This window comes from Aspergillus nidulans, chromosome II (genome assembly GCF_000011425.1).
Source record: "Aspergillus nidulans FGSC A4 chromosome II".
Taxonomy (NCBI): domain Eukaryota; kingdom Fungi; phylum Ascomycota; class Eurotiomycetes; order Eurotiales; family Aspergillaceae; genus Aspergillus; species Aspergillus nidulans.
The window spans coordinates 2,237,734-2,259,867 of record NC_066258.1 but is presented as its reverse complement, the minus strand read 5'-3'; the positions used below and the strand labels follow the sequence as shown (position 1 = coordinate 2,259,867).

At 49.9% G+C, this 22,134-nt stretch overlaps 9 protein-coding genes across 9 annotated transcripts, besides 1 other annotated feature; 3 read left to right on the top strand and 6 right to left on the bottom strand.

Annotated features, from left to right (window-relative positions):
- Window positions 1-22,134: part of a sequence feature (contig 1.65 1..278071(-1)) that runs on past both edges of the window.
- On the bottom strand, window positions 1,096-1,742 carry ANIA_04023 (carboxymuconolactone decarboxylase family protein; the record flags this gene model as incomplete). Its single annotated transcript, XM_656535.1, has 2 exons — window positions 1,096-1,125; window positions 1,233-1,742. The coding sequence occupies 2 exons, from the start codon at window positions 1,740-1,742 to the stop codon at window positions 1,096-1,098; spliced, it is 540 nt and encodes a 179-aa protein (XP_661627.1).
- Window positions 2,341-4,445, top strand: ANIA_04024 (DUF5427 domain-containing protein MTC1; the record flags this gene model as incomplete). The annotated part of the gene is made up of 4 exons (XM_656536.2): window positions 2,341-2,348; window positions 2,543-2,660; window positions 2,812-3,400; window positions 3,453-4,445. The coding sequence occupies 4 exons, from the start codon at window positions 2,341-2,343 to the stop codon at window positions 4,430-4,432; spliced, it is 1,695 nt and encodes a 564-aa protein (XP_661628.1). The 3' UTR covers window positions 4,433-4,445.
- ANIA_04025 (5'/3'-nucleotidase SurE) lies at window positions 4,895-6,166 on the bottom strand (the record flags this gene model as incomplete). Its single annotated transcript, XM_656537.1, has 3 exons — window positions 4,895-4,958; window positions 5,014-5,963; window positions 6,038-6,166. The coding sequence occupies 3 exons, from the start codon at window positions 6,164-6,166 to the stop codon at window positions 4,895-4,897; spliced, it is 1,143 nt and encodes a 380-aa protein (XP_661629.1).
- Window positions 8,091-10,682, top strand: ANIA_04026 (uncharacterized protein; the record flags this gene model as incomplete). Its single annotated transcript, XM_656538.1, has 5 exons — window positions 8,091-8,317; window positions 8,377-9,508; window positions 9,555-9,663; window positions 9,713-10,038; window positions 10,086-10,682. The coding sequence occupies 5 exons, from the start codon at window positions 8,091-8,093 to the stop codon at window positions 10,680-10,682; spliced, it is 2,391 nt and encodes a 796-aa protein (XP_661630.1).
- On the bottom strand, window positions 10,931-11,701 carry ANIA_11425 (DUF2462 domain-containing protein; the record flags this gene model as incomplete). Its single annotated transcript, XM_050611343.1, has 4 exons — window positions 10,931-10,935; window positions 11,221-11,329; window positions 11,453-11,540; window positions 11,649-11,701. The coding sequence occupies 4 exons, from the start codon at window positions 11,699-11,701 to the stop codon at window positions 10,931-10,933; spliced, it is 255 nt and encodes an 84-aa protein (XP_050467379.1).
- Window positions 12,321-13,805, bottom strand: ANIA_04027 (RTC4 family protein; the record flags this gene model as incomplete). Its single annotated transcript, XM_656539.1, has 2 exons — window positions 12,321-12,591; window positions 12,649-13,805. The coding sequence occupies 2 exons, from the start codon at window positions 13,803-13,805 to the stop codon at window positions 12,321-12,323; spliced, it is 1,428 nt and encodes a 475-aa protein (XP_661631.1).
- On the bottom strand, window positions 14,414-18,101 carry ANIA_04028 (TMCO4 family protein; the record flags this gene model as incomplete). The annotated part of the gene is made up of 2 exons (XM_656540.2): window positions 14,414-15,919; window positions 15,966-18,101. 2 exons carry the CDS (start codon window positions 18,099-18,101, stop codon window positions 14,621-14,623), a joined length of 3,435 nt encoding a protein of 1,144 aa, XP_661632.1. The 3' UTR covers window positions 14,414-14,620.
- Window positions 18,962-19,352, bottom strand: ANIA_04029 (uncharacterized protein; the record flags this gene model as incomplete). The annotated part of the gene is made up of 3 exons (XM_656541.1): window positions 18,962-19,004; window positions 19,067-19,247; window positions 19,310-19,352. 3 exons carry the CDS (start codon window positions 19,350-19,352, stop codon window positions 18,962-18,964), a joined length of 267 nt encoding a protein of 88 aa, XP_661633.1.
- ANIA_10496 (putative mannosylphosphorylation protein (Mnn4)) lies at window positions 20,598-22,054 on the top strand (the record flags this gene model as incomplete). The annotated part of the gene is made up of 8 exons (XM_050611342.1): window positions 20,598-20,861; window positions 20,940-20,949; window positions 21,004-21,027; window positions 21,082-21,226; window positions 21,280-21,591; window positions 21,643-21,770; window positions 21,833-21,881; window positions 21,950-22,054. The coding sequence occupies exons 1-8, from the start codon at window positions 20,714-20,716 to the stop codon at window positions 22,052-22,054; spliced, it is 921 nt and encodes a 306-aa protein (XP_050467378.1). The 5' UTR covers window positions 20,598-20,713.

Below are 22,134 nucleotides of genomic sequence, written 5' to 3'. Positions count from 1 at the left end.
AAGCGGTTGCCAGGGACTGAATGTATGAAGCGCAAATGAAGTAGTTGGTAGTAGTTGTTGGGCACGCGGAGTTCTGGAACCACTAAAGGGTAAGCAGAAATCTATGCGTCCCAACCACACCCCAAACACTGAGCAGAGTAGATCTGCGCTCGATCAAAAGTGCTTGAAACTAGTTGACAGACCGATCGAAAGATTGCGGCATGTGCTAATGACCTGTCTGGTGCAGGAGTCGGAAAGGGACTTGACGAGAAGTATGGAATTGACGGGGTGGTAGGACGAAAAGAAGAGAAGCACCTGATGAAAGACGGAGTATAGAAGGAGGAAAGACAGGGAAACACAACCAGCGACAGCACACGAGTGCAGGACTCGGCCAAACGAGGAGGAGAGGATGGGGGAGGCTTGAATGAGGAAAAACCTGAGTTTGTACAGATCTGAAAGTTGAGGACCTGTTGAAGAAGAACTAGAGATGATCCTAAATTACTGCTTCTTAGCGCTCATACAGGGCGTTACGCGCCTCGGCCAATATTACGCCTCTCCCTGGGGGCGGTCCCACAACATTGACCAATCAACGCTCCGATATCCGTCTCCGTCTTTGCTTTAAAAAACAGGCTTAACTGAATCATAGAGTTATTGAAGAGCTCAATGATATTTCGTAATGTAGTCGTCTATACACATTTACATCGCATATTAGTACTGTCAAGTCGAAACCCTTCTATTGCTTGAGTATGAGTTTCCACGAGGCGCGCAGTGGCCGTCAAAGCAAATATACTTACTGTGTATTCATATTACCAATTGACATCATTCACTCTAGCATGGAGGACTAGATTATACCCTGGAAAACACGAAGGCCAGAAAATCAGACTAGAAATGGTTGGTAGGGAAATAGAAACTAGCGTTGGTTTAAAGCGACTCCTTTCCAACGTGATGCAGGGAAAAGTTTGGCCTTGTCATGGCAGCACAAATTCATTATCTTACGTTACCGAAGTATATGATCTGATACCCAAAGCAGGCAGAAAAGAATTCTGAGGCTATGGAAGGGGAAGCGGAAGCATTTACTCATTTTGTATTTTCCATTTTCGGTCAATGTCAGCTATATTAGATAATAGATTGAGCCTTCCTTGCATACTATTCACCATGGAGATATTCAAAATTGACACCCATATATCCACTATATATATATATCCTCACTGATTCTTCTCCCCAACATCCAACGCGACCAGGAACCGGCTTACGCAGTTATATGCAGCAGCAGTTGCCGTGATCTCAACCACCTCTCGCTCGTTGAACCGCTCCTTAACTGCCTCAAAAATTTCGTCTCGCACAGTAACAGTCTTCGTCATAGCATCGGTGTATGACAAAACAGCGCCCTCAGCAGGAGTCAATACTCCCTCTAAAACCTTTGCAGCGATATCGGCGTCCGCGTCCTCAACGACTTGAAGCGCTGCATCACTCAGTCCAGCCTGTGATAGCAAGGGCGAGTGCTGCTCCCACTCGAACAGGGCGCCGTTGACTATGGCCACGCGGGAGATGACGAGCTCACGGATCACCGAACTGAGACTGGTCCGCTGACGAATTGCACCCAGAAATGAATTCCACCCGTCTGCGACTGGGAATGAGTGCAGAAGCGCCCGATCTAGTGGTAGAAGGCCATTGGGGGCACGTCGGGTCTGCACTCGGGCGAGAATTTCAGCCTCTTCAGGCGTGCTGGTTGGTGGCGGATCGGCGACGTATGGGAGGCGCATCGAGAACCTTTCCTACTGCTTGTATAATGAAGAAATATTTTCTTAATTCTGCGGTATACTTTATGCAGCAAGTAGTCTAGAGTCTGTTAGCTACGCCATGAAATCAGTATGATCATATGATGGCACGGCCTACCAAGAGCCCCAGTAAATAGAGCGTTATTTCCACTATCCGCCGACTTCGTCTATATACTCGATGGAGGATTGGAGAGATGGGTTGGCCCATTTATACGACGTGAGTCCTTAACCTTAGCCCACCAACCCCGCGGTGGGCTCGGGAAGGCTCCGAGTCCGCGGCGGGACAGCCGCCTCGATTTGTTTACAGCATTGTATACATTGCATCTATACTCATCTACATTGGGGACTTTCCACATCATGCATATTACTATCTAACTGCTCGCCCAACGATCTTTGCTTGTTACATTGTCACTCGGCTTCGTGGTGGTATTGGCACTATGTCCCTCATCTCGGTAATGATATAGGCCCGGTCCATTCCGCAGTCTTTCCGACCCTCGCACAGATGTTTTCCTCCAGCTATCGTACTATAATCTAAAGCCCTGAGAACAACCATAGGTCTGCCAATTAGATGTTTCAAGACAAAATGCGCTTGTGAGTCATGCCCCTGACCACCCTTTGGTCGGTAGCTAGGCGGGATTGTTTGATGGGCTGGCGTTTTTCTAATATGCTCAAATGATTGAGTAGCTGGCCTGACGGAGTATGATATTAGAAAGAGAGAACACAGAGATTCTTGTTTTATGGACCTCAGCGGAATGATAACTGGTCGTGTGCCATGACCCGCGCAGCGTGGTTGATGACGATGCGGCTTATAAAGTGCAAAACGACTACTGCTCAAGGGGCATTAGCCAAATCTTCTCTCAAGATGCGCTATACAGTCTCGAGTTCGGTTTCGAAAGGAAAGTTGTATGTAGTGGTAGATGTCAAGAAGAGTCACCTTGACCCTGCCCTGTGCTAGATGTCATGTATGCACACTAGAGCTTCTTGGCGCAGGTCATTCCCCACCGCCAGAGCTCCAGCAAGCAACAACAATAACAAGCTGGCTGTGCGACCGTAGCTTCTAACCTCCTTTTTGAACAACGGACAAAATCGAACAATGCCACCAAAGGGTGCAAAACCGACCAGTGACGAACTCCTTGCCCAGTTCGACAACCTAGGCATCGAGTCGTCAGCGGATCCCTCGACGAAGCCTGCAACCACAACCACCACTGCCGCCCCTACCCAGTCCGATGAGGATATTCTGGCGGAACTGGGGTCCCTAGCAGCCCAGCGCCCTGCAAGCCGGACTGGAACCCCGCGTACATCACTCGCCGAGCAAAGGACATCAACAAAATCGCCCAAACCCGCGACGCCTGCTGGGCCAACGAGCGAGGACAAGCCCGCTCCTCGAAAGTCTGGGGACAGTGCTCAGAACAATCAAGCTGCAGATGCGCAGCCTACTTCTAGAAAGGAGCCGCCGGTTGAGGGGAAGGCATCGTCTAGTGGCGGGGGGAGCTGGTGGGGAGGGATCTTTGCGACTGCAACGGCAACTGCTTCTGCGGCTATGAAGCAGGCCGAGGCCGCCGTGAAAGAAATCCAACAGAACGAAGAGGCTCTGAAGTGGGCTGAGCAGGTGAAAGGGAATGTTGGCGCGCTGAAAGACTTAGGTACGTTCGTGTCTATGGGTAGCTCCTGAGCTCTTTGTACTAATGGTACTAGGCGGCGAGCTTCGCAGCATTGCTATACCTACGTTTACCTCGCTCATCCACACAATCGCACCGCCGATCTCCTCACACGAACGCCTTCAGATCCATGTCACACACGATCTGTCAGGCTATCCCAGCCTCGATCCGCTCGTCTATGCGGTTTTTTCACGCGTAATGTCTCAGGTTGAAGGGGGAGATTTGCTGGTCATTCAGAGAGGACAGGAATCCGCCCCGAAGCGTGGGCAAGACAACAGCGCATCGACCGCAGGCTGGCGTGATGGCCCCTGGTGGCGAACAGTCACCCCGGGTAACCCCCGCAGCATCTCAGCCGTGCCCGGGCTTGTAGAGGCAACAAAGCTTTGCCGAGCCAGCGCAGAGGGCTACGCTGCCGAATACTACGCCTCCAGAGGCGGGGTTGAAGAAGCCGCGAAGCAGGCTACTCAGGTCCTTAGCGAAACCAACCCCGTCCGAAGCAGCGACATCTTCCTCGCCATTCAAGCTGTCGCCCAGACGACGTCAACCGCCGACCTCTTCCAGGCCGGCCCGGCAACGGAAAAGGCCGTTCCAGAGGGTGTAGTGGATGTTCCTGACGCTCCGGAAGAAGAGGTCGCCTTCGCCCTGTACCTTCACGATCCAATCCACGGCATCGCGTTCCATACCGTATCACAAGCCGTGCCCCAGAAATGGATCAACTGGCTCGACGCGTCCTCAGCCCCTGCACATAACCCCGACCCTGAATCTGATAGCCACGTGCCCCAAGCCGTCGTCCCAGAAGACATTGCTGAGATCATTGAGGGTGGTGGTGTCGACCCTCGTGAATGGGCAGCTGAGTGGATTGAGGAAGCAATCTCGCTTGCTGTTGGCGTCGTCGCGCAGCGCTACGTCGCACGTAGGATGGGCGTAGGTGAGTCTGCTGCTGCAAAGGGGAAGATGCGTGCTGAGCAGGCATCTGTTGTGGAAAGTGGAGCTGGGGAAGCTGCGCGGGCGCTGTGATGTGACACATCACCTCCTTCTTAATTACAAATGAATGCACTTCAGCCCCATTCAGAGCTCGTTTGGCTTTCGCTTATGCCTAAAGTTTATCTTGAGCTATTGTGATACTCCGATCGAATTTGTATCCCCATTGCTTGGTTTCCTCAAGACTATGGATATTTTTATCTTGTCTTATCTCCAAACTATATATAGTGTAGAATCCTAAACGACTAGACTATCATGGTTTCCCATGACGCCCAGAAGCTCCCTAATCCAGGCATGTCCGATTCATCCAAGCCTTGCTCTAGGATTAACGCGGAACATTAGTAGTACGTACGCTACTTGCCTACTCCATTAGCAAACAACTCAGTCGGAATCAAAGAATATCGGAAACGAGAAACCGTTGCGGGTATCATTCTAGTAAGTAGGTAATCTAGTAAAAGTCTATACTATATTGCAGTCGATCTAGCCGTGCTTATCATATCAAAGATGCAAAGGCCCCTCTAACCCCGGTACATACCAGAAGTTTGCGCAGAGAGGCGTCACACTGTAAATCCCAAGTCAGTGTCGTTATTCACTCTTTAGATAATGGTGGTTTTTACCTGGTGCTCCCGTTTAACACAGTATGAGCGTCTGTACCCTCTTCACTGGCCTGCAGGGCTTTCTTCATGTCCGTGAGCTCAGCGGACCACTTGAAATCGCGCGATCTGAGGGTCGAGGTTGGCTTGGTTCCGTTCGTCTGCACACCATTGCTGAGCGTCTCAATATCCGTCACCTTTTCCTTCTCCGCCTCCCCGTTCACATGAGCATGGCCATTTGTGATACCATTTGTCATCGCCTTCTTCACACCCACACCTGCCTCCGCAGCTCCATGACCACCAACCTCCGCATACAGACATCCTCTCGACCAATAATATGGCAAGGTCCGCGTGTACAGCACCGGTCTCGTCTCAACATCAAGCCGCATCGGAATGTTCAGGTTATAAAGCTCAACTCTTTCATCCCAGTTCTCCATCAGATGGTGCACAATCCGCACAGCTAGCCGCGCCGCAGCCTCAATAATATCCATGGGTTGCTCGTCCTTGCTGCCGAAGGAAACGGCAACTCCGCGCTTTCCACAGGTCGCGGCTTCGAGCGCACCTCCTACAGTCCCTGAAGATAAATTGTAGATAGTTGATGCGTTGCGGCCGTGGTTGGGACCTGAGATTACGAGGTCGATGGGCGGCCGGTCAGTAAAGAGGTTGAAGAGGCCGAGTTGCACGCAAGCTGCGGGAGTGCCATTGGTGATGACCACCCAGGGCCATTCTGTTTCGCTTTCAGATTCAGAGTCCACTTCATGGAGTTCGTCCCAGGTGCCGTCGTTGCGGAACGCGGCTGGCGGCACATAGGTTGCTTTCAGAGGTGCTTCGATGATGTGGGCTTTGCCGATCCAAGAGCGGGATGCTGCAGGAATGGCAACGGAAACGAGGTGACCTGCGCTTTTGAGGGCGTGGACGAGAGGACCGACATAGGGGGATAATCGCCGCGAGGGCGGACCATCGTCGTTGACTAGCTGTTACATCATCAGTTTACGCAGGTCCCCCCAAAACGAATTGTCTGGCAATCAATGCATATGCATGCTTCTACCCATCGGAGGTTTCCGCTCAGATCCAGATGAGTCGTTTGGCTTCGGCGTGTCTCTGCTCCCTCCGGAAAGGGGCCCCGAAAGGCTTCGGCCAAATGCTGGTCTTGTGACTTCATGATCATCCCAACCATGACGGCTGGCGAGGCGAAGCGAGGGTTGGATGGCACTGATTTGTCCCAGATTGAGAAGCGAACAAAAAGAAAACATACCAATATATGCATCACAGACGCCTTTTTTGAGGATTCTTCAATGCTTGGCGGTTCAGTAATTCAACTAGGTGGTTACGGCGAGGCCTGAGCTTGTCCAGATATAGTTGATGGTTGTGTCCGGAAGCGTAAATTTTGTGAAATCATAGGATTTCAGAAGAACCGTCGCCTGAGCGGTCTTTATTATCAATATTTATAGCTCAACTCCGGATGAAGTCTTCTCATTGCCCGTTTTCTACCGATGCCACCTCTCAACTTCATCTCGAATCTGGTCGCGCGGTGAAGCTTTTGGGAGGTTGCGGGGAGAGAGAGATAGACTGAGGTATGGAATGAAATTACTGGTACGCCATAAGTGACTGAAAACACGCGAAAGTAAGTGTATAAAACATGTAAGGTATGTGAAATGACGCGCCGAGACCTTGATGGACCGAAAAGAGGCTGCGGTGAAGCTGTCGTGGGGAACAATCTCCGCCGTCCAGACCAGCCAGCCCCCAGCCCTGCTGTCAGAATCGGGGCACTTGAGGCAGCCTACTTAAGATGCAAGTCAGTCGAGTATCAATAAGTTACAGGCACCAAGTTTGGCGTGACAGCGAACGTGGAAGAATATCGTTTATGAGTGAGGCGTGCCAAGATCGATTATGGCATAGTTCGTTCGAGACGCCAGTGAGCGCCAAACCTGAAGCCGTGCGGTTAATTGTAGCAGGACAGAACGAGACAGAATTTTCCAGGTTCCGGTGGGTTCATGCCTCAAACTACACGGGGCTGACGGGGAGATCATGGTCCGCTGTCCGGGGCATCCAGCTCCGGGCTTTTGACGGAGTATTCTTGCAGCTGCAACGAGGAGAATGCCAGGGTGCTCATAAATGCACTGTTCTCGGGTGCGGTTCATTCTTTGCTTGAGCCAAGACGTCTGAGGTGTTACATTGAGGACATCATTTGTGTTGACTGTTGAGAGGAGTAGTATCCGCAGTATCCGCAGTCCCCCTAAGTCAGCGTCTCTGGTCCGACCAAACATTGACTCTGGACGGAACACGCTTCTAGAAGGGCTTGCCCTTAGATCGGCTCTGCCATTATTTACTCCATCTCCGCTGAGTTAAGACCGATTGGAGCACAATCCGACCATGAATCGCGTGCGAATATGCTGGATTGTGCGACGACCACAGAGGTCAGCTGGTATGGATGGGATGATCGTGCGTAATGCTGATAGCGAGCATTAAACATTGTATGAGTAAACTGGCTGTTATCGCCGTCAGAGCTGGCGTGATCTGGTTATAGTAATGTGGGCTATGGACTTGGTATTTCTTGGTGTGCTGGCGCGGTTGGCGATCATGAATTGGGCGAGGTTTCACGCCCAGAACTGATCTGCTCGATCTTCAGACGGGTCTGCATTGTAAGGAGTCGCACTGTTTAAGTCGCAAACACATAAAACACGAGAAGAACACTGGAATTGAAGGGAATTGCATTCACTCAAGACCATTATCAATAGACTGAAACTCTGGACTCAAGACACTGAGACAGTCTGGCCCGTGCGCAGATATTATTAAGAGTAATCACCATCCAGTTCTGACGACTGCACCGCATCGGAGGCCGATCGCCTCACAGTCTAGTGGGGAACGTCTCTTGTCATCCAAATTTCTCTCTCTCTTTCCTTCTTCCTCTCTCACCATCGATCATCGCTACTTATCTGGAGGTCTTTCCAACCTCCGGGCTTCAACTCAACGCATCCTCGTCTGTGCCTGATCTGCCCTGTTGCAATCCCGCACAGTCCACACCCTAAACACCAAGTGACTAGGGGACCTTGCCGGCTTTCCAAAAGTCCACGACGCCCCCCGCTTTCGGAGCCCCCTGTATGGACTGCGAGAGTGCTCAATCCGCTGCGGGCATTGACCCCAAGATCCTCGATAGCTATCAATCAGACACCGTCTTCACTATACCGTGGGAAAACTCAGGCTACGAGCGGCCGCTGGATTGGGATACGAGTCAGGATTCGAACCATAGCGACTCTGAGTTCGCAGACCTTAGCGGAAGCACTGGTCTTCTGGGACAGCCCGGCGATTACCACAGCGATGATTGCAGGTACGAGCTATACTGGATCTTTGGCGCTTCCGGAAAACGCCGGCTAATGCGACTCGTAGTAGCAAACATGCAACATCGCCAGACAAGTTCGGGCTAGCCGATGCATCTGTGGAGGGGACCCTCAGCAGCACCGTGAGCCCGAAAACCCTGCCTTCCGCCGACGATAACTTTCAGCTGGATGAGTCATGGCCGCCCTTGCAGATGTTCAATAATATGATGGCCGGTTTCCCAATGGAAGGTTCTCTTCTCTACTCATACGCCAAGGAGCCGGCTTCTGCAGACGCGTTCATTGTCGAGGATGGCTCCGCAATACCGCGGGGACAGGGACTGTCTGATATCTCGTCGGATCACTTTATGCCGTTCCAAAGCATTTCGCATGCATTCCCGTTCACAAATGAATCCTGGGCTGAGCCGCTCGCCAGTATCGAGTCCATGCCCAGACAAGCTCCTGTTGCCGTTGGTATGGGTCCGCAGCAAGTCAACCGGGGTTCCAAACACGGCGACGGCTACCAGAACACTATACAGTTCCTGGAGACGCGCTGGCTTGACAGTCTCGAGTCGCAGTTGCCTAGCAACATGACCTCGCCCTCGTCGTTTTCTACATTTCCCCAGCGGCCTATAATCATCAAGGATGAAGTAACGGGCCAAGACATGTTTCAGTATAAGTCTGAAAACTCGTCTGTATCTGATGATATCCCTGGAACCTATGATTTCTACTCTGCTACTGGAGACGACGTCCCGGCTTTCGCGGATCGCCAACTGGATGAAGAGTGGAAACTCGAGAAGAACGAGGCATCGTTAGAAGATTCAAATGAACCTCAGACTGCTACTGCATTTGCTGTGAGCGAAGATCCAGAGACGCTATTCTCTTCCGTTCCTTCAAGCTCGAGAGCTTCACCTCTCACTACGCAACGCCCATCTGCTAGGCCACAACCACTTGCAGTCCAGTCTGCTGCGATCAAGAAACGCAAAAAACGTACTTCAATTGTCGCTTTGAATCAAGATAGCCACAAGCCATTGCAGATTGTTCAGGAAGACGGTCAAGGTGGATCTATTGCGTCTGCTGATTTCGTTTCTCCACCCCGTGGTGCTCGTCGCAAGGGGCCTTTGACCATGGCTGGTAGGGCTAATGCTGGAATGCGAAGAAAGAACAAGGACACTTGCGTCCAGTGTCGGTTGAACAAGCGAAAGGTATTTCCCACAGCCATTTATTATAATCAATGTCTAAACAAGTCAGTGTGATGGAAATGCTCCGTGCGAAGCCTGCCGTCCCACGCTTCATGAACAGCCATGCGCCCGAGCATGTTTCTCAAGCATTGTCGAGTATGGAACGTGCAATTATATCTGTATGTAAAACACCTTTTTTTTGGTGTGTTTCACTACTAACTGCATCAGCTCAACGAGCTATCAACCATCCGACTTTGGATAAATCCGGACGCGTTCGATTGAATATTCCCTCCGAGTTCGACCTGAACGACCTGCTTTCCTTCCTTGGCGAGCGACAGGGCAAATTCAACATCCGTGCCAGCCAAGCTTGGGGTTCTCTTTACGTCCTTGACTTAGGAGAAACTTATAAGTTTCTTCGGGGATTGAGCGAGTACAATGGCAACTCCCGCTCAAACTTCCTTGAGTTTATTGATCGACGAATCGTTGAATCGAAAGACAAATCTAAGAACTGGTTGACCTGCGTTAAGGACTGTGACCCAATGCGCAATATCTATGTGAGTCTATTGATGCTTCTTCTCCGTTCTGCCACTGACATATCTAGACCCTACTATCCCAATGGAACAATATGCCGAGTCGTGCTAGCTATAGTTTCATCCCTCTTGATGCCGGGAGTGAAGAAAAGCCTATGGATGTCAGAAACCCAGAACATCAGCGAGAAATCCTTCTCGCAGCACAGCTTTCGCGCATCGTTTGCCGCATGCTCGAGGTCGAAGGGTTCCGCAAACTTGAGCGCGATTTCTACAACATCAAATGGAAACAGATATCGCAGGAAACCCATATGAATTTCCTCAAGGAACTAGGACACATCCTTCTCACTCTCCGTTGGCGAGTTTCCTGGTGGAAACGCCTAGGCGATGGCGGCCGCGAACCCGACCCGACCAAGCAGCACTATGTAGAACGAGTCGACCTACTCTGCAGGATTCTTTACGTCTATTACACTTGCGTCTTGGCGAAACTCCCCTCTTGGTGCGCTTCCGAGGTTCCTAAGGGCATCTGGTCTACCTACGCTGACGCAGAGAATCCGGTCTGGGACGACTTCCCGGTTGATCCTACAGACGACGGTTTCAAGGCGTGGATCGAGCGAGGGGCAGAGCTCATCGAGCAATCTGGGGCGCCCGTCCGAGTTGCGAAGATTTGATTTTGGACTTCACAATCCAACCATTAGAAACGAACCAACCGACGACTGGCGGAGCGGAGTGGATAGGCTGATATTTTGAGATACCCTTGCAGCGTCTTTATTTCTCTGTTCATGACTTACGAACTTCTCATGTTCTTTTTTCTCATGTTCTTTTTTTTATATTCTGCTCTATTGTACTCTTGATTTGATATCGGGATAAAGAACAATTCTCTTGCGCTGGTTGCATTTTCCGTTTCGTTCAAAGTACATTATCCTATATATATTTATTATATATATATATCTATATAAGTGCGGCTATATGTGGCTATACAGCAGAATAGATCACGCTTTAGATAAGTGTTTGGTAAATATTATTTCACGCATAGCACAAGTCACTGAGTGTGGATGGGTATCAAAGCTTCATTATGTGTCATCTTATAACTATCAACACCGCTCATGCCTCTTAAACTTAAAGTCATTCATGTATGCCCACAAGAGCAACAAATGACTCCTGTTCCAGAATCATCATATTACTTCCCCCCCTTCTTCTCCCCCTTACCCGCCGCAGTAGCCTTCTTATCCTTCTTGCCCCCAGCAAGCAACTCAAGATGTCCAGCCCGCTGCGCGAGACTCCTTTCTGTCTTGGCGGTTAATCCAGCCGATAGTTTCTGTGCGAAGTTTAGCCCACATCCACCCATCTTTATGATCCCCAACCATCCTTATTTCATAAAACAGGCAAATTTGAAGCATTTGACCCGTAGGTATAGGGAACAGGGTATAGGTATAGATACCTTCGTGATCTTCTGCTGTTTGATCAGCGCTGCCTTCTTCGGGGCGATCTGGCTATTTCGTCCTTTTTTTGGGCCGAGAGCTGTTGGTCTATTCCGTGTAAACAATGAAAATTATCAGCTCTTTGTTCTTTGCCTTTTTTTTCTTTGCATCTTCGTGGGGAGAATCAAGGAATGGATGCGATGCAACGGAACGTACCGTTTTGAGGACGAAGGTTTCGCCGGCGCCTTTTTTAGGAGACCTTGAGCCATGTCGATGAAAATTGATCGAACGATTGAGTGAAGTGACTCAGGGTGTACTGCCAGCAGCACAGAGGATAGGCTCGTGATGGATGTCAACTGATCTAGCTGGTTGCTGCGGCGAGCGGAGTGCGGGCTGCGGAGAGAGGAAAAATTGCTTATCGAGAGGCTTATCGGAATGAGTGATTGACAGTCACGTGCAAATAGCTTCAGCTGGGTATGGATAGAACCCCTGAAGCAACTGAAGTCTATGCTTTTGGGCGAAGGTGGAAAGAGAGTAGAGACGTGCTCCAGCGCTGAGAGGTTAAGGGGCGTCGGCCTGTTTGTACGGTTCCTACGAAGTAGCATCCATCATAATTTGTACATACGAGAGCTGCATTCTTTGGAGCTATTGGTTCATATCAGCCTTACAAGCTTGCTATGTGTGCTTTCAAGTATACTTTATACTGCCGCAACCCTATATACAATGACAAGGCCGAAGACAAGGCAACAAATGTACACGCTAAGATAGAAATACGCGAAGACATAACACAAACAAGAAGAGGTATCTGGACGGCGATAGGATACGTATATGCATAGCAAAGGCATAGCAGTTAGATAGTAAGGATAAACAAGCAGCCAGCCGCCCAAGCTAGTTCGATAACCCAGTCCCTTCATTCTCCTTAGCTGGCACAACGTCATTAGGAGCTGGATTCATCTTTTCACCCAGATTGATGCTTTCGCGCATGATATTCCGCGCGGAAGCGTCGTCGACACCCATGTCCTCTTTGATCAGTCTGATGGCTAGTTCTGGCACTAAGACTGCCTGTGTGTACCCGACCACACCCGCTTGGTTCACGATATGGTCTTCTGCGGCTAGGCGGCGAAGCTTGCGAGCGTAGCGAGTGGTTATTCTCTGTAACCTGCGTAGTTTGTTAGTGTCTAAGAGGAAAGGTAAACCAGAAGAATAAGAATCTTACATCCTCTCAGACCCCCGAGTTCCGTAATACCCGCACGATAACGCCTCCAGAGCATCGCCTTCGAATTTGAGCGCAAAATTCTTCGCCTTGCCGTCCTTCAACATTGATTTGAGATAGTTCCGATAGTATGACGAGTTGTCCGGCACCATCAGCTTCTCGATTTCACTGAAATGCGACTCAATACGTTGATCAAATTCATCCCAGTCGATTGTCGGATACCCAGCGTTCTTCCACTCTTGCTCTGCTGATGATTGTTTGTGTGACTCGCAGAATTTGCGTTGATCTCGAATGCGTTGTTTGGGTTGGGCTCGGAAGACGAGCAATGCCCCAGGATCTACTGCTTCCTTGCACATGGGGCAGAGATAATCGGCGGGGTTGAATTTGCTCCTGGAATCATCCTCGTTCTCCGTAGAAAGGTCAATGGAGCCGTAACTGGGTGCAGGGCTAAGCGGGGAATCATTTTCAGAGTCTGTTATATCTAGAGGCGGCGAGGGACTGGGTAGGTTGTCAGGGTCAAAGTCAAGAGGGACTTTGAACTCCTTCCTTTGCTTCCCTTTGTACTCATCGTCAGAGCTCTCTGTGTCCTGCCCAACCGATGTCACGGATGACTTAGGCGGAGGTGCACTCGAAGGAGGATGTGACTCGGTCATGCTACTATCCAGCGTTTTGCGACGCCCGAATGTGACGCTGCGCCTTTTTTTGGCGCTCGGCTGGGACCACATATCGAATATCTCCTCTTTCGCATCGCTAGAGCCAAGCATCTTGTTGGCTGACCGCTTGTGACTCGAGCTCGGTGACCGTTCCGTGCCCTTCTCTTCATCCGTTTTTTGACGCAACTTCTCTTCCAACGTCAACATCCGTCCGTTACCTTCAGTTCTCCGAGTCCTTGGCGTTTCCAGTCCATCACTCAACATGTCATCTGAGAACTCCTCCTCATCACTTGTGCCTATGGGTAAAGCATAGATGTCCTCTTCTGGTTCCTCCTTCATCGGTTCCAGCTTCTGTTCGTTCTTCGCTGAAGCTGACACAGAGTTCGTCATTCGCTTTTTCCGAGGTATTTCCCAGTCGCTCTCTTCAATCTCAGAGCTCGACAAGGGGGACTCATCTTCGGATTCCTCCTTCGCGTGCGGTTTCGCTTTCGGACGCAGGGTAGGCATAGTGAAGGTGGGCTAAGTCGATCAAGCCGATTGGTGGTTGGTTCGACTTTCAGGTCTGGGAATGCGATAGAGGCGTCTCGTCACATAGGTCGATAGTAGTCGAATTGAGCCTATTCGGCTCGTCGCTTGTTGGGTCGCCAGGCGACAACTTGCTAACTCGCAGTTGCTAAATTGTTTTACCAGTATCTTGCGTTCAAGAGGAGACAGATGTAACAACCTCCTGTGTGGTAAGACTTGCTAAAGCAGTCTAGTAGAGTAACGCGAAGTCTCGTTCTTGTCTCCTCACCTCCGAAACGGCAAAAGGAGGGAACTGAAGGTGGGATTAAGAGGAAGGGGGGCTGTAGAAGAAGGTTGAGTAATTGCGAGAGGTCGCTGTACTCGGTGATGGGAAGACTTTGAGGTGCTTGAGGGAAAATAACATTGTGAGAGACGCGTTGGCGTGACACGCGGGACCTGAGCTTCTCCGCACTTTTGGACACCTGAACGTTCTTCCGCTCCCTCATAGGGCTTGTATACTTAGGGCTACTGGCCAGGCCAGAGGGCTTTTCATGCGTTCAAACTTCTCAAAATTGTGACTGTTTCTGTTACGGAATCTTAGGAAACTTCCTCGACTATTAGAGACACCATAAGATGTATGTATATAGCTAGAAATGTCCCGCGCAATATAAGCCAGGCCAATGCAAAGTGACCAGACGCTGTAAAAGAACGCCATGTAGGATAGCTCAATCAGAATCATCAAGAGTCAGAATCGAATTTAAACATGGCAGAACGCCTGAAAAGTATATAGGAATTAATTGTGTATACATCATAACTCATCACTCGAAAGTCATCGAGATTTCGCCTTCGTCAGGGTCGGCCCATGCATTTTCTTCGAGAGCGAACGCACCAACCGCACCAGTAGCCGCTCCGGCACCAAGCACACCAGTTGTCGCTGAAGATCGAAGGACGGGCCGGGTAAAGGTATTGTTGTTAGAGTATGTAGGGGATTCATAAGATAGAGAGCGCTGCGGGGGTTCGTGGTACGACGTATCGAAAGTCATTTGGTACGTTTCATCTTTAGGAGGCGACGGGGGTGATGGTGCGCGCTGCGGCGGAGTATGACCCGGAGATGCTGCTGGGGGTGGCTGAGGTGGGCTTTGACGGAAATCTTGGGGTTTTCCTGTCTCGAAAGACGATGGCGTAGCAGGGGAATTCAACGACGGGGAATCTAAATTCAACTTCATGGGCGGTAGCGTCGATTCCAGTTGCTTGACCTCCAACATTTCCGAGGCTAGCTCGGCTCTGATAGCGTCAATATCAAAGAGTACGCTTCCTGCCGCGTTGCCACTGGGAGGACTTTGAGGCGACTCAGATTGGTCAACTTCATACTTCTCCCATGCTTTTTTCTGGGCCAACTTTCCCCGCTTGAACAAGCCGAATCGTTTCTTTTCCGGCTTGGTCTCTGCTTCTCGACGCGCCTCGTCAATCTCGCGGATTAATTCTCGCTGCCGCTCGGCATGATTTTCAGGGTCGGGATCTTCAATCTCCGCAAATTCCTCGCTCAGGACTTCCCACCCGACATGCTTCAATAGACGAGGAATAGCTGCCCGGTAATCCATGTGCCCATTCACGAGCTTGGTGACATCGACATTCTCGATTCCTCGAATGCCTTCAACTGGAGCCAGCCCAGCCACTCGCAAAATACCACCGCTGGTAGCGCGGAACAGATATCCCAGGATCCAGTCATTTGAAGCGTATCCGTTGACAAAGCTGCCTGAAACGACACCACGGGCCTTGATATATTCGTCCTTATTCGCAACCACCGGTGACCCAAACAGATAGACATTCTGAACAATACCATACGCACCCTTGTCTGCAAGTTCCTTTAGACATGAAAATATGACTCGAGCACCAAGTGAATAACCCAGCAAGGTCACCGGCCGCTTGCCTAGATTGCGGTCCATCAATGAGTCGGCCAAAATGAGCCCAGCCGCAGTCGCTCGTGCGAGAGACACGTTCCATGGGTTATCAATAAGGTAGGAGAGTTTTGTAAGGATAAGAGGGAGCTGTAAGGATGCCATGAGAGCCGTGAGAATAGTGCTTCCAAGAACTTGCTGCAACCCTTGGGTTAAGGCCTACTTGAGTCAGTAAGATAACATGATGTGACGGAATAGACCATACCTCGGTAGCTAAGATATTTATGGTTGCACCCATACTTTTGAGCATCTCGGGCTCCCACAAGACAGAATAGATGTCTCCCATGATGGGATCGACTGTACTGTAGGGCAATCGGACATCGTCTACGTTGCCGGTCATCCAACCGGACACCGTTACAATTAGGTTGAACTTTTTGTTGTTATGCAGAGGGCGGTACTCAAACGTCTGCACAGCCCCGGTACGTCGGTGAGACGCCCTCAATCCTATTGTGCTCCCCGTCAAAGTAGCCCCAGACGCAATCAGAGCGGTACCACCAGCACCGCCAAGGAACGCACTGGTTCCACCAACACCGATTGTTGTGAATCCAGCAGCAAGGCCAGCGCCGATAACTGGGGCTAGAAGGCCGGCTGAAAGGCCAATAACCAGGCCTCCACCAACGGTGGCCAAGCCCATTATCATGTACTTGCGTTTCAGTGCTGACTTTCGACGTTTCTCCATGTGCTCAGACTCATCCCAGGTTTCCTTGTCGGCATCCTCTTGCATCTCAAGAGCATCGATGACACGCTTCTCGAACTTGGCTATCTGTAACCACGAAACGTCCATTGATGCCCCTACTCTCTCCAGTAGCGTTCGTGACCGTGAATCATAATTTGAGTCAGAGATTAAAACGAGGAAAAGATCGCAAAGTGCTGTCCATCGAATATCAATATCAATCTTCTCAGTAGTCGGTAGCTGGGATGGTGTCTGGACCTCTGGGACATCCTCCTCCCGGTCGTAAGGTGGAAGAGAGCTTGACTCTGAAGATCGATTGGTATCAGTAGATAAGGTAGACCGAATTTCATCCTTCAACTTGCCAGATGTAGGGGAGAGTGATTTGTTAGATCCATCCACCTCGGCCAACGGATTCTTGACGCGGGCATTCTCCATGAGCGGCCTGACGAGGTCTTCAGGCCGAACCCCGTGTTCAGCGAGCTGCTCGATCATCACTTGTTCGGCGGTGCTAATGTCCATGTGAGAGTACAACCTAGTCATCATGGCTTGGCCCCACCCTCTTGCTGAGTCGATGGCCTTCTGCTTCCACTTGCGCGTGCCTTTCGTAGACGGTGCTCTCTCCATATCCATGACCATCTCAAATATAGTCAAGCGGGTTACTCCCACATACGCTATCCTCTGGCCTTCAGTTAGAAGATCTTTCGTAGCTTGCAGCTGGCTAAGAGTATCACGAAGCTCCTCCCCTTCCACTCCGGCAGCAGTCGCGGCCGTCTCTTTGAAAAGATAGCTTGTATCTTCATCCAAGCTGTTGATAGAGTCTTCGTCGTCGTCCAGTTGCACTCTGGTATACCCTTTTCCAGCCCCTCCCAGACCTTGATAGACTGCATCCTGGTCCTCTTGCTTTGAGCCTCGGGCGATCAATCGCCCGTAATCATCATAAACATCGAACTCATCCAAAGCGGTCATCTCTTTCCACTCTCCCTCGTAGTTCTCCTCACGCTCTTCATCCTCTTTCTCCTTACGTTCATTAAGCCGCTGGTGCGACCACTGCGACATCGGAATTTCACTTCCCAGGGCGTGCTTCGGCCGTGAAGTTGCATTATCGTTCTGAGCTGGCGTTTCTGTATAAACTGGAAGCGGTTCGACATTTTGTTCCGGCGGAGTAGTCTCAGGCGCACACTTTTTGGCTATTGAAGCTACTACTTCGTCGGTTGTGGCTGTCGCACGCTCACTTAGCGCAGGCCTTGAAGACTGGCGTTCCTCTCGATGTTCCGCCGGAGACACTTTGTTATCAAGAAGTCCCTCTACCGCAGGATCCTTTTCAATGTTCGCTCCAGTAGATGCGGATTGTTTACCTGCATCAGGGACATTCTCCTCAGCATCATGAAATTGGTCATCATCTACTGGGGACTCGGTGTCTCGTCGGGGTGGTTTAGGTCGCGATCGGATCGGTAACCCGAAATCATCGAATTCCAGTTTCGATGCACTATCTTGACCCGCGGTAGGGTTGTCCACCGGCACACCCTGGTCCGGAGTCTCTCTATCCCTGTTACTATCGTTCTTGGGCGCATTGACATCCTTCGGCGACGGCTTGTGGGAGGAAACCGAAGTACGTAAGGGTTGATCGACAGGGAGGTCGTCAACGTTAGAAGCCGGACCAGAGCTCATTCTTCATCGAGAGAAATCGAGATGCAGTCTTCTAGGTTGCTCTAATCTTTTGTTTTTCCCAATTGGTACCCCCGTCTGACTTCCGAGAAAGAGACGTATCATATGACCCATCCGCGCAAACGACCACCCTGAAGACCAAGCTCGTTCGTCGGAGATCCAGCTCTCTTGGGTTGACAAATGTTATTGCAGTATACGGCAGCGAGCCACCAGAAGACCGATGTAAGGTGTTCAAGTTGGAGATGTGGATCGGGAAAGGGGTGGGTATGCGTATCCGGAACAGCGACAGGCAGCAGAGGCAGCGGAGGCTTTGAAAGAAGCGTGGGCGGTTAATGAATTGCAAAAAAAGGGTATAATGAGTTGCCAGGTTTGTCAGTACTTACGTTCTCTCCTAGAAACCGCCCCAAGGGTTGATGTTCCGATCGAGGGGTGCGACATGAGGTTTCAACTGAAAACGGCGTTCCAAAATATGATCGAAGCACCCGTGGGGTTCAGACTGAAGATCACGTCAACCGACCACAATTCACACTATGCCTCAATCTCTTGCTAGATACGCATTTATGACTACGCTTTGCGGGATATACCTTTGCTGGTGTGGGTTTTCAAAAAGCCAGGTTAAGAAAAAAAATGCATCGACGACTGTGCTAAACAGCTACAACCAAACTACTAATGATTACTGGTAGGCATCAATTCGTCTCCTCCAACTTTTAGATACGCAACTATGAATGTTGCCTCCTAATGAACACATTTATGGCGCTTTGTTTATTGATTCTGTCAGATACTAGCTCCCAGCTGATCTGAAGAAAAGCTCATTCTAGTCGTGCTCTGTACTCTGATGTCACATACGGAACTCCATACGCCTTTTAAGCAACCCCAGAAGGATTGCCTCTTCTGATGTTATCAACCCTGCGAGTGCCCATTAGCAAATAAACAGTCATAGACAGAGTGGTTGGTCTCATAAGACATACATGCTGCTCGAGGCACCGCCGCCTTCAACATTTACCTTCTCCGTGCTTGCCTTCTCCCTTTCTTGCAGAGCGGGCGCCTTGTTTCGATCGTAGTGTACTCCTTCAGCTAATCGTGACTCATTATTGTGGTGTGAATTTTCGAGATCTTCCCCTTTAGCCCTGTAGTTGTCTACGAGAGTATCTGCGGTGAATCTTCATTAGTGGACTGTTTTATTCGACGAATCCAGGTCGGCGGTAACTTACTAGCAGAAGGCTCCTGCTTGGATAGTTCCGGCAGATGAGGCATATTGAATGTACGAACTGACTCACTTAATGTGCTAATTTAGAAGAAGGTATCCAAGTTCCAGTGATTTATATACTCTCCCAGGTTGATGAGATCGAACTAGGTCGCCACATCTGCAAAGCGACAAGTACCAAACCAAACCGGTGCTCTGTAGTGAGAACAGAACCGTGCTCAGTGTATACCGTGTGTTGAACCTTGGAACCGATGAAGTACCAAATTTATTCAACGAGGTTTCTGGTGTGCTGGCCGATATACTCCGTAGCCGTATACTATAGGATCCGTCTGGTCCAGTAGGTAACACGCCTGTCACACACATCTATATCAACAACGTCTATCCCTAGAGATACAAAAGCGTTGAGCGTCTGGGTCGATGTAGGCGCAATGTATCGGCCTTGGTAGAATTGTCAGCCTCTACCCCGGGCCGCGATTTCCTGAATATGTCTGTTAGTAGATATATGCCTTCTTTCAGATACCACATGTCCCGCGTAGTAGAGCTTCCGCTTGTCGAATGCGGCAATTCCCATAGGCTCATTTGTGGTACGAGCTGGAAAACACCCTATAAGATTACAGGCTGAGAAACTCCTGTGTAGTCGATATTCTGCTATGGTCGCTGTTGTTTCACAATCGCTTGATCAACGGGAGCAAACAAGATCAGTAATACCGGATAATTTTTTGGACTATGAAATGATATATATCCGCCGTGATACGGTCAGCAAACGACTCGCTATGCCCAATGGCGATTTCTGTCTTCGATTAGCATTGCAAAGTACTATCCAGAAGCCAAGAGATATTCATATTTCTGTGGAGCACGTCAGCCCGGATCTGGTATTGCCATCGGGCGACAAGGCCCGGTGTTTCACTTCTATGCTTGAGAGACAGAACCCCACAGTCCACAGCCCGCATATTTTACAGGCAAACGTATTTATAGTTTTCAGTTTCAGGGGAACCTGGAGTATAAAATCACAATAAAGTTCAAGAATGAAATCATACCAAGCACAAAATCATGAAGCGAAATCGTGGCTGCTTCGGCTCCACAGGGCTGGAGGCCGCCGACCACTCACAGAAGAAATTGGCCGGCTCCGGCAACTGAGCACACGACTCCGAGTTTCCGACTCCAGTAGCAAGGCTTGGACCTTGCGAGTTGGGGCAGCGCCAGGCTTGCGTATTGTCTCTGCCTATTAATAACGTATCATCCCGTACTGATTAATCTTCTCTTATCAATATACAGCACTTCCGACATTCTTTTCCTTATTATTCTTACCTTTCTGTTTCGATACTCGGCGCACCGTGTAACCGCGTGTTCCGTATGAAATCGCAGAGATCTTGGCCGCAAAGTTAAGGCTAGAACGTGTTGGTTTACCGCAATGCGGTTGTCGACATATCCCATCCTCTTCGCCTTCTGCGGGCTGGCGTCAGTTCGCGGTGAAGGCGAAATCACATTCGAGGATGTGAGAGACAAATTACCCAAAACTTACAGCGGGCAGGGAGGGGAGCCCGGCCCGAAATATTTCAGTGAGTTCCTCCGGGACCTTCGCGTCGAGTGGCACTCGATTGCTACGCAGGAACCATGTTACTGATGAGATTTAATAGAGGAATCTTCGTATGTTGTCTTTTAGATCCCGGGGTTTCAACAGCTAACGTCAATTTCGACCAGCTTCCATTATCACTATGACGGGCGGTGTGTACCCCCTATCTCACCTCCTGGCCATCATCTGACTGATCCCCATTGCAGCTTTGCAGAGAGTGTCCTTCCCGAAGAAGAAACCCTCCCGCATCTGTCCGCGCTCATTCAGACGTACTTGTCAACGATGGCCGATCTTGGTGCCGAAACATGGATAATGCACGGCTCGCTTCTGGCTTGGTGGTGGAATCAGAAGGTGATATAATTCGAATGTGTGAATATGGGAAAGTTTTTGCTGATCCGGTCCAGATCTTCCCGTGGGACAACGATCTTGATGTTCAGATCAACGAGCCCACGATCCACTTTCTTGCCGACTACTATAACATGACAGAGCATCATTTTGATCTCCCTGACGTTGAAGGCGGGCGTACCTATCTTCTCGAAATCAATCCCAATTATGTCGTTCGGTCGAAGCTGGATAAAGCGAACGTGATCGACGGGAGATGGATTGATACTTCCTCCGGGTTATTTATTGACATCACGGCTGTTCGGGCAGATGATGAGCGCCGAGCGAACGGTCAACCTGGCGCTCTGATGTGCAAGGATCGTCACAACTTTGATGTGAGTGCTTGTTGAAATCTAATCGACTGGAACGACACTGATCCCTTTTAGGAGTCTGAAATCTACCCTCTGCGAAACAGCTATTTCGAAGACGTACCTGCGAAGATCCCGTACGCATATACCAAACTTCTTCAAGACGAGTACGGCGCCAAAGCCTTGACCAAAACAAATTATCAGGGGTGTGTCATTCTTCAAGAAGTCGAGTTCGTTGTCTCGACATAACATGCTAACATCTTTACAGTCATGAGTTCAACGAGCAGACAAACCTTTGGGAGAAAATCAAGTATGTTGTCCATCTCGAAATATCCATGGTACCTCTACTAACAGTTTTTTTTTTGAAGAAACCATAAACTGCTAGCGCGGCGACGAAACGTTTCCAAGATTCCGGTTCGAACTACGCCTCTTCATCGTTTATACAGCCCACCAGATAACTAGGGCATTGTCTAACCTCTCGCTCCCTTAAAACTCGACCATATATAATGAGGTCTTGCATATACCCGGCGTTGTGTATTGTTCAAATTTTGCAAGTTATGTTGGCGTTGT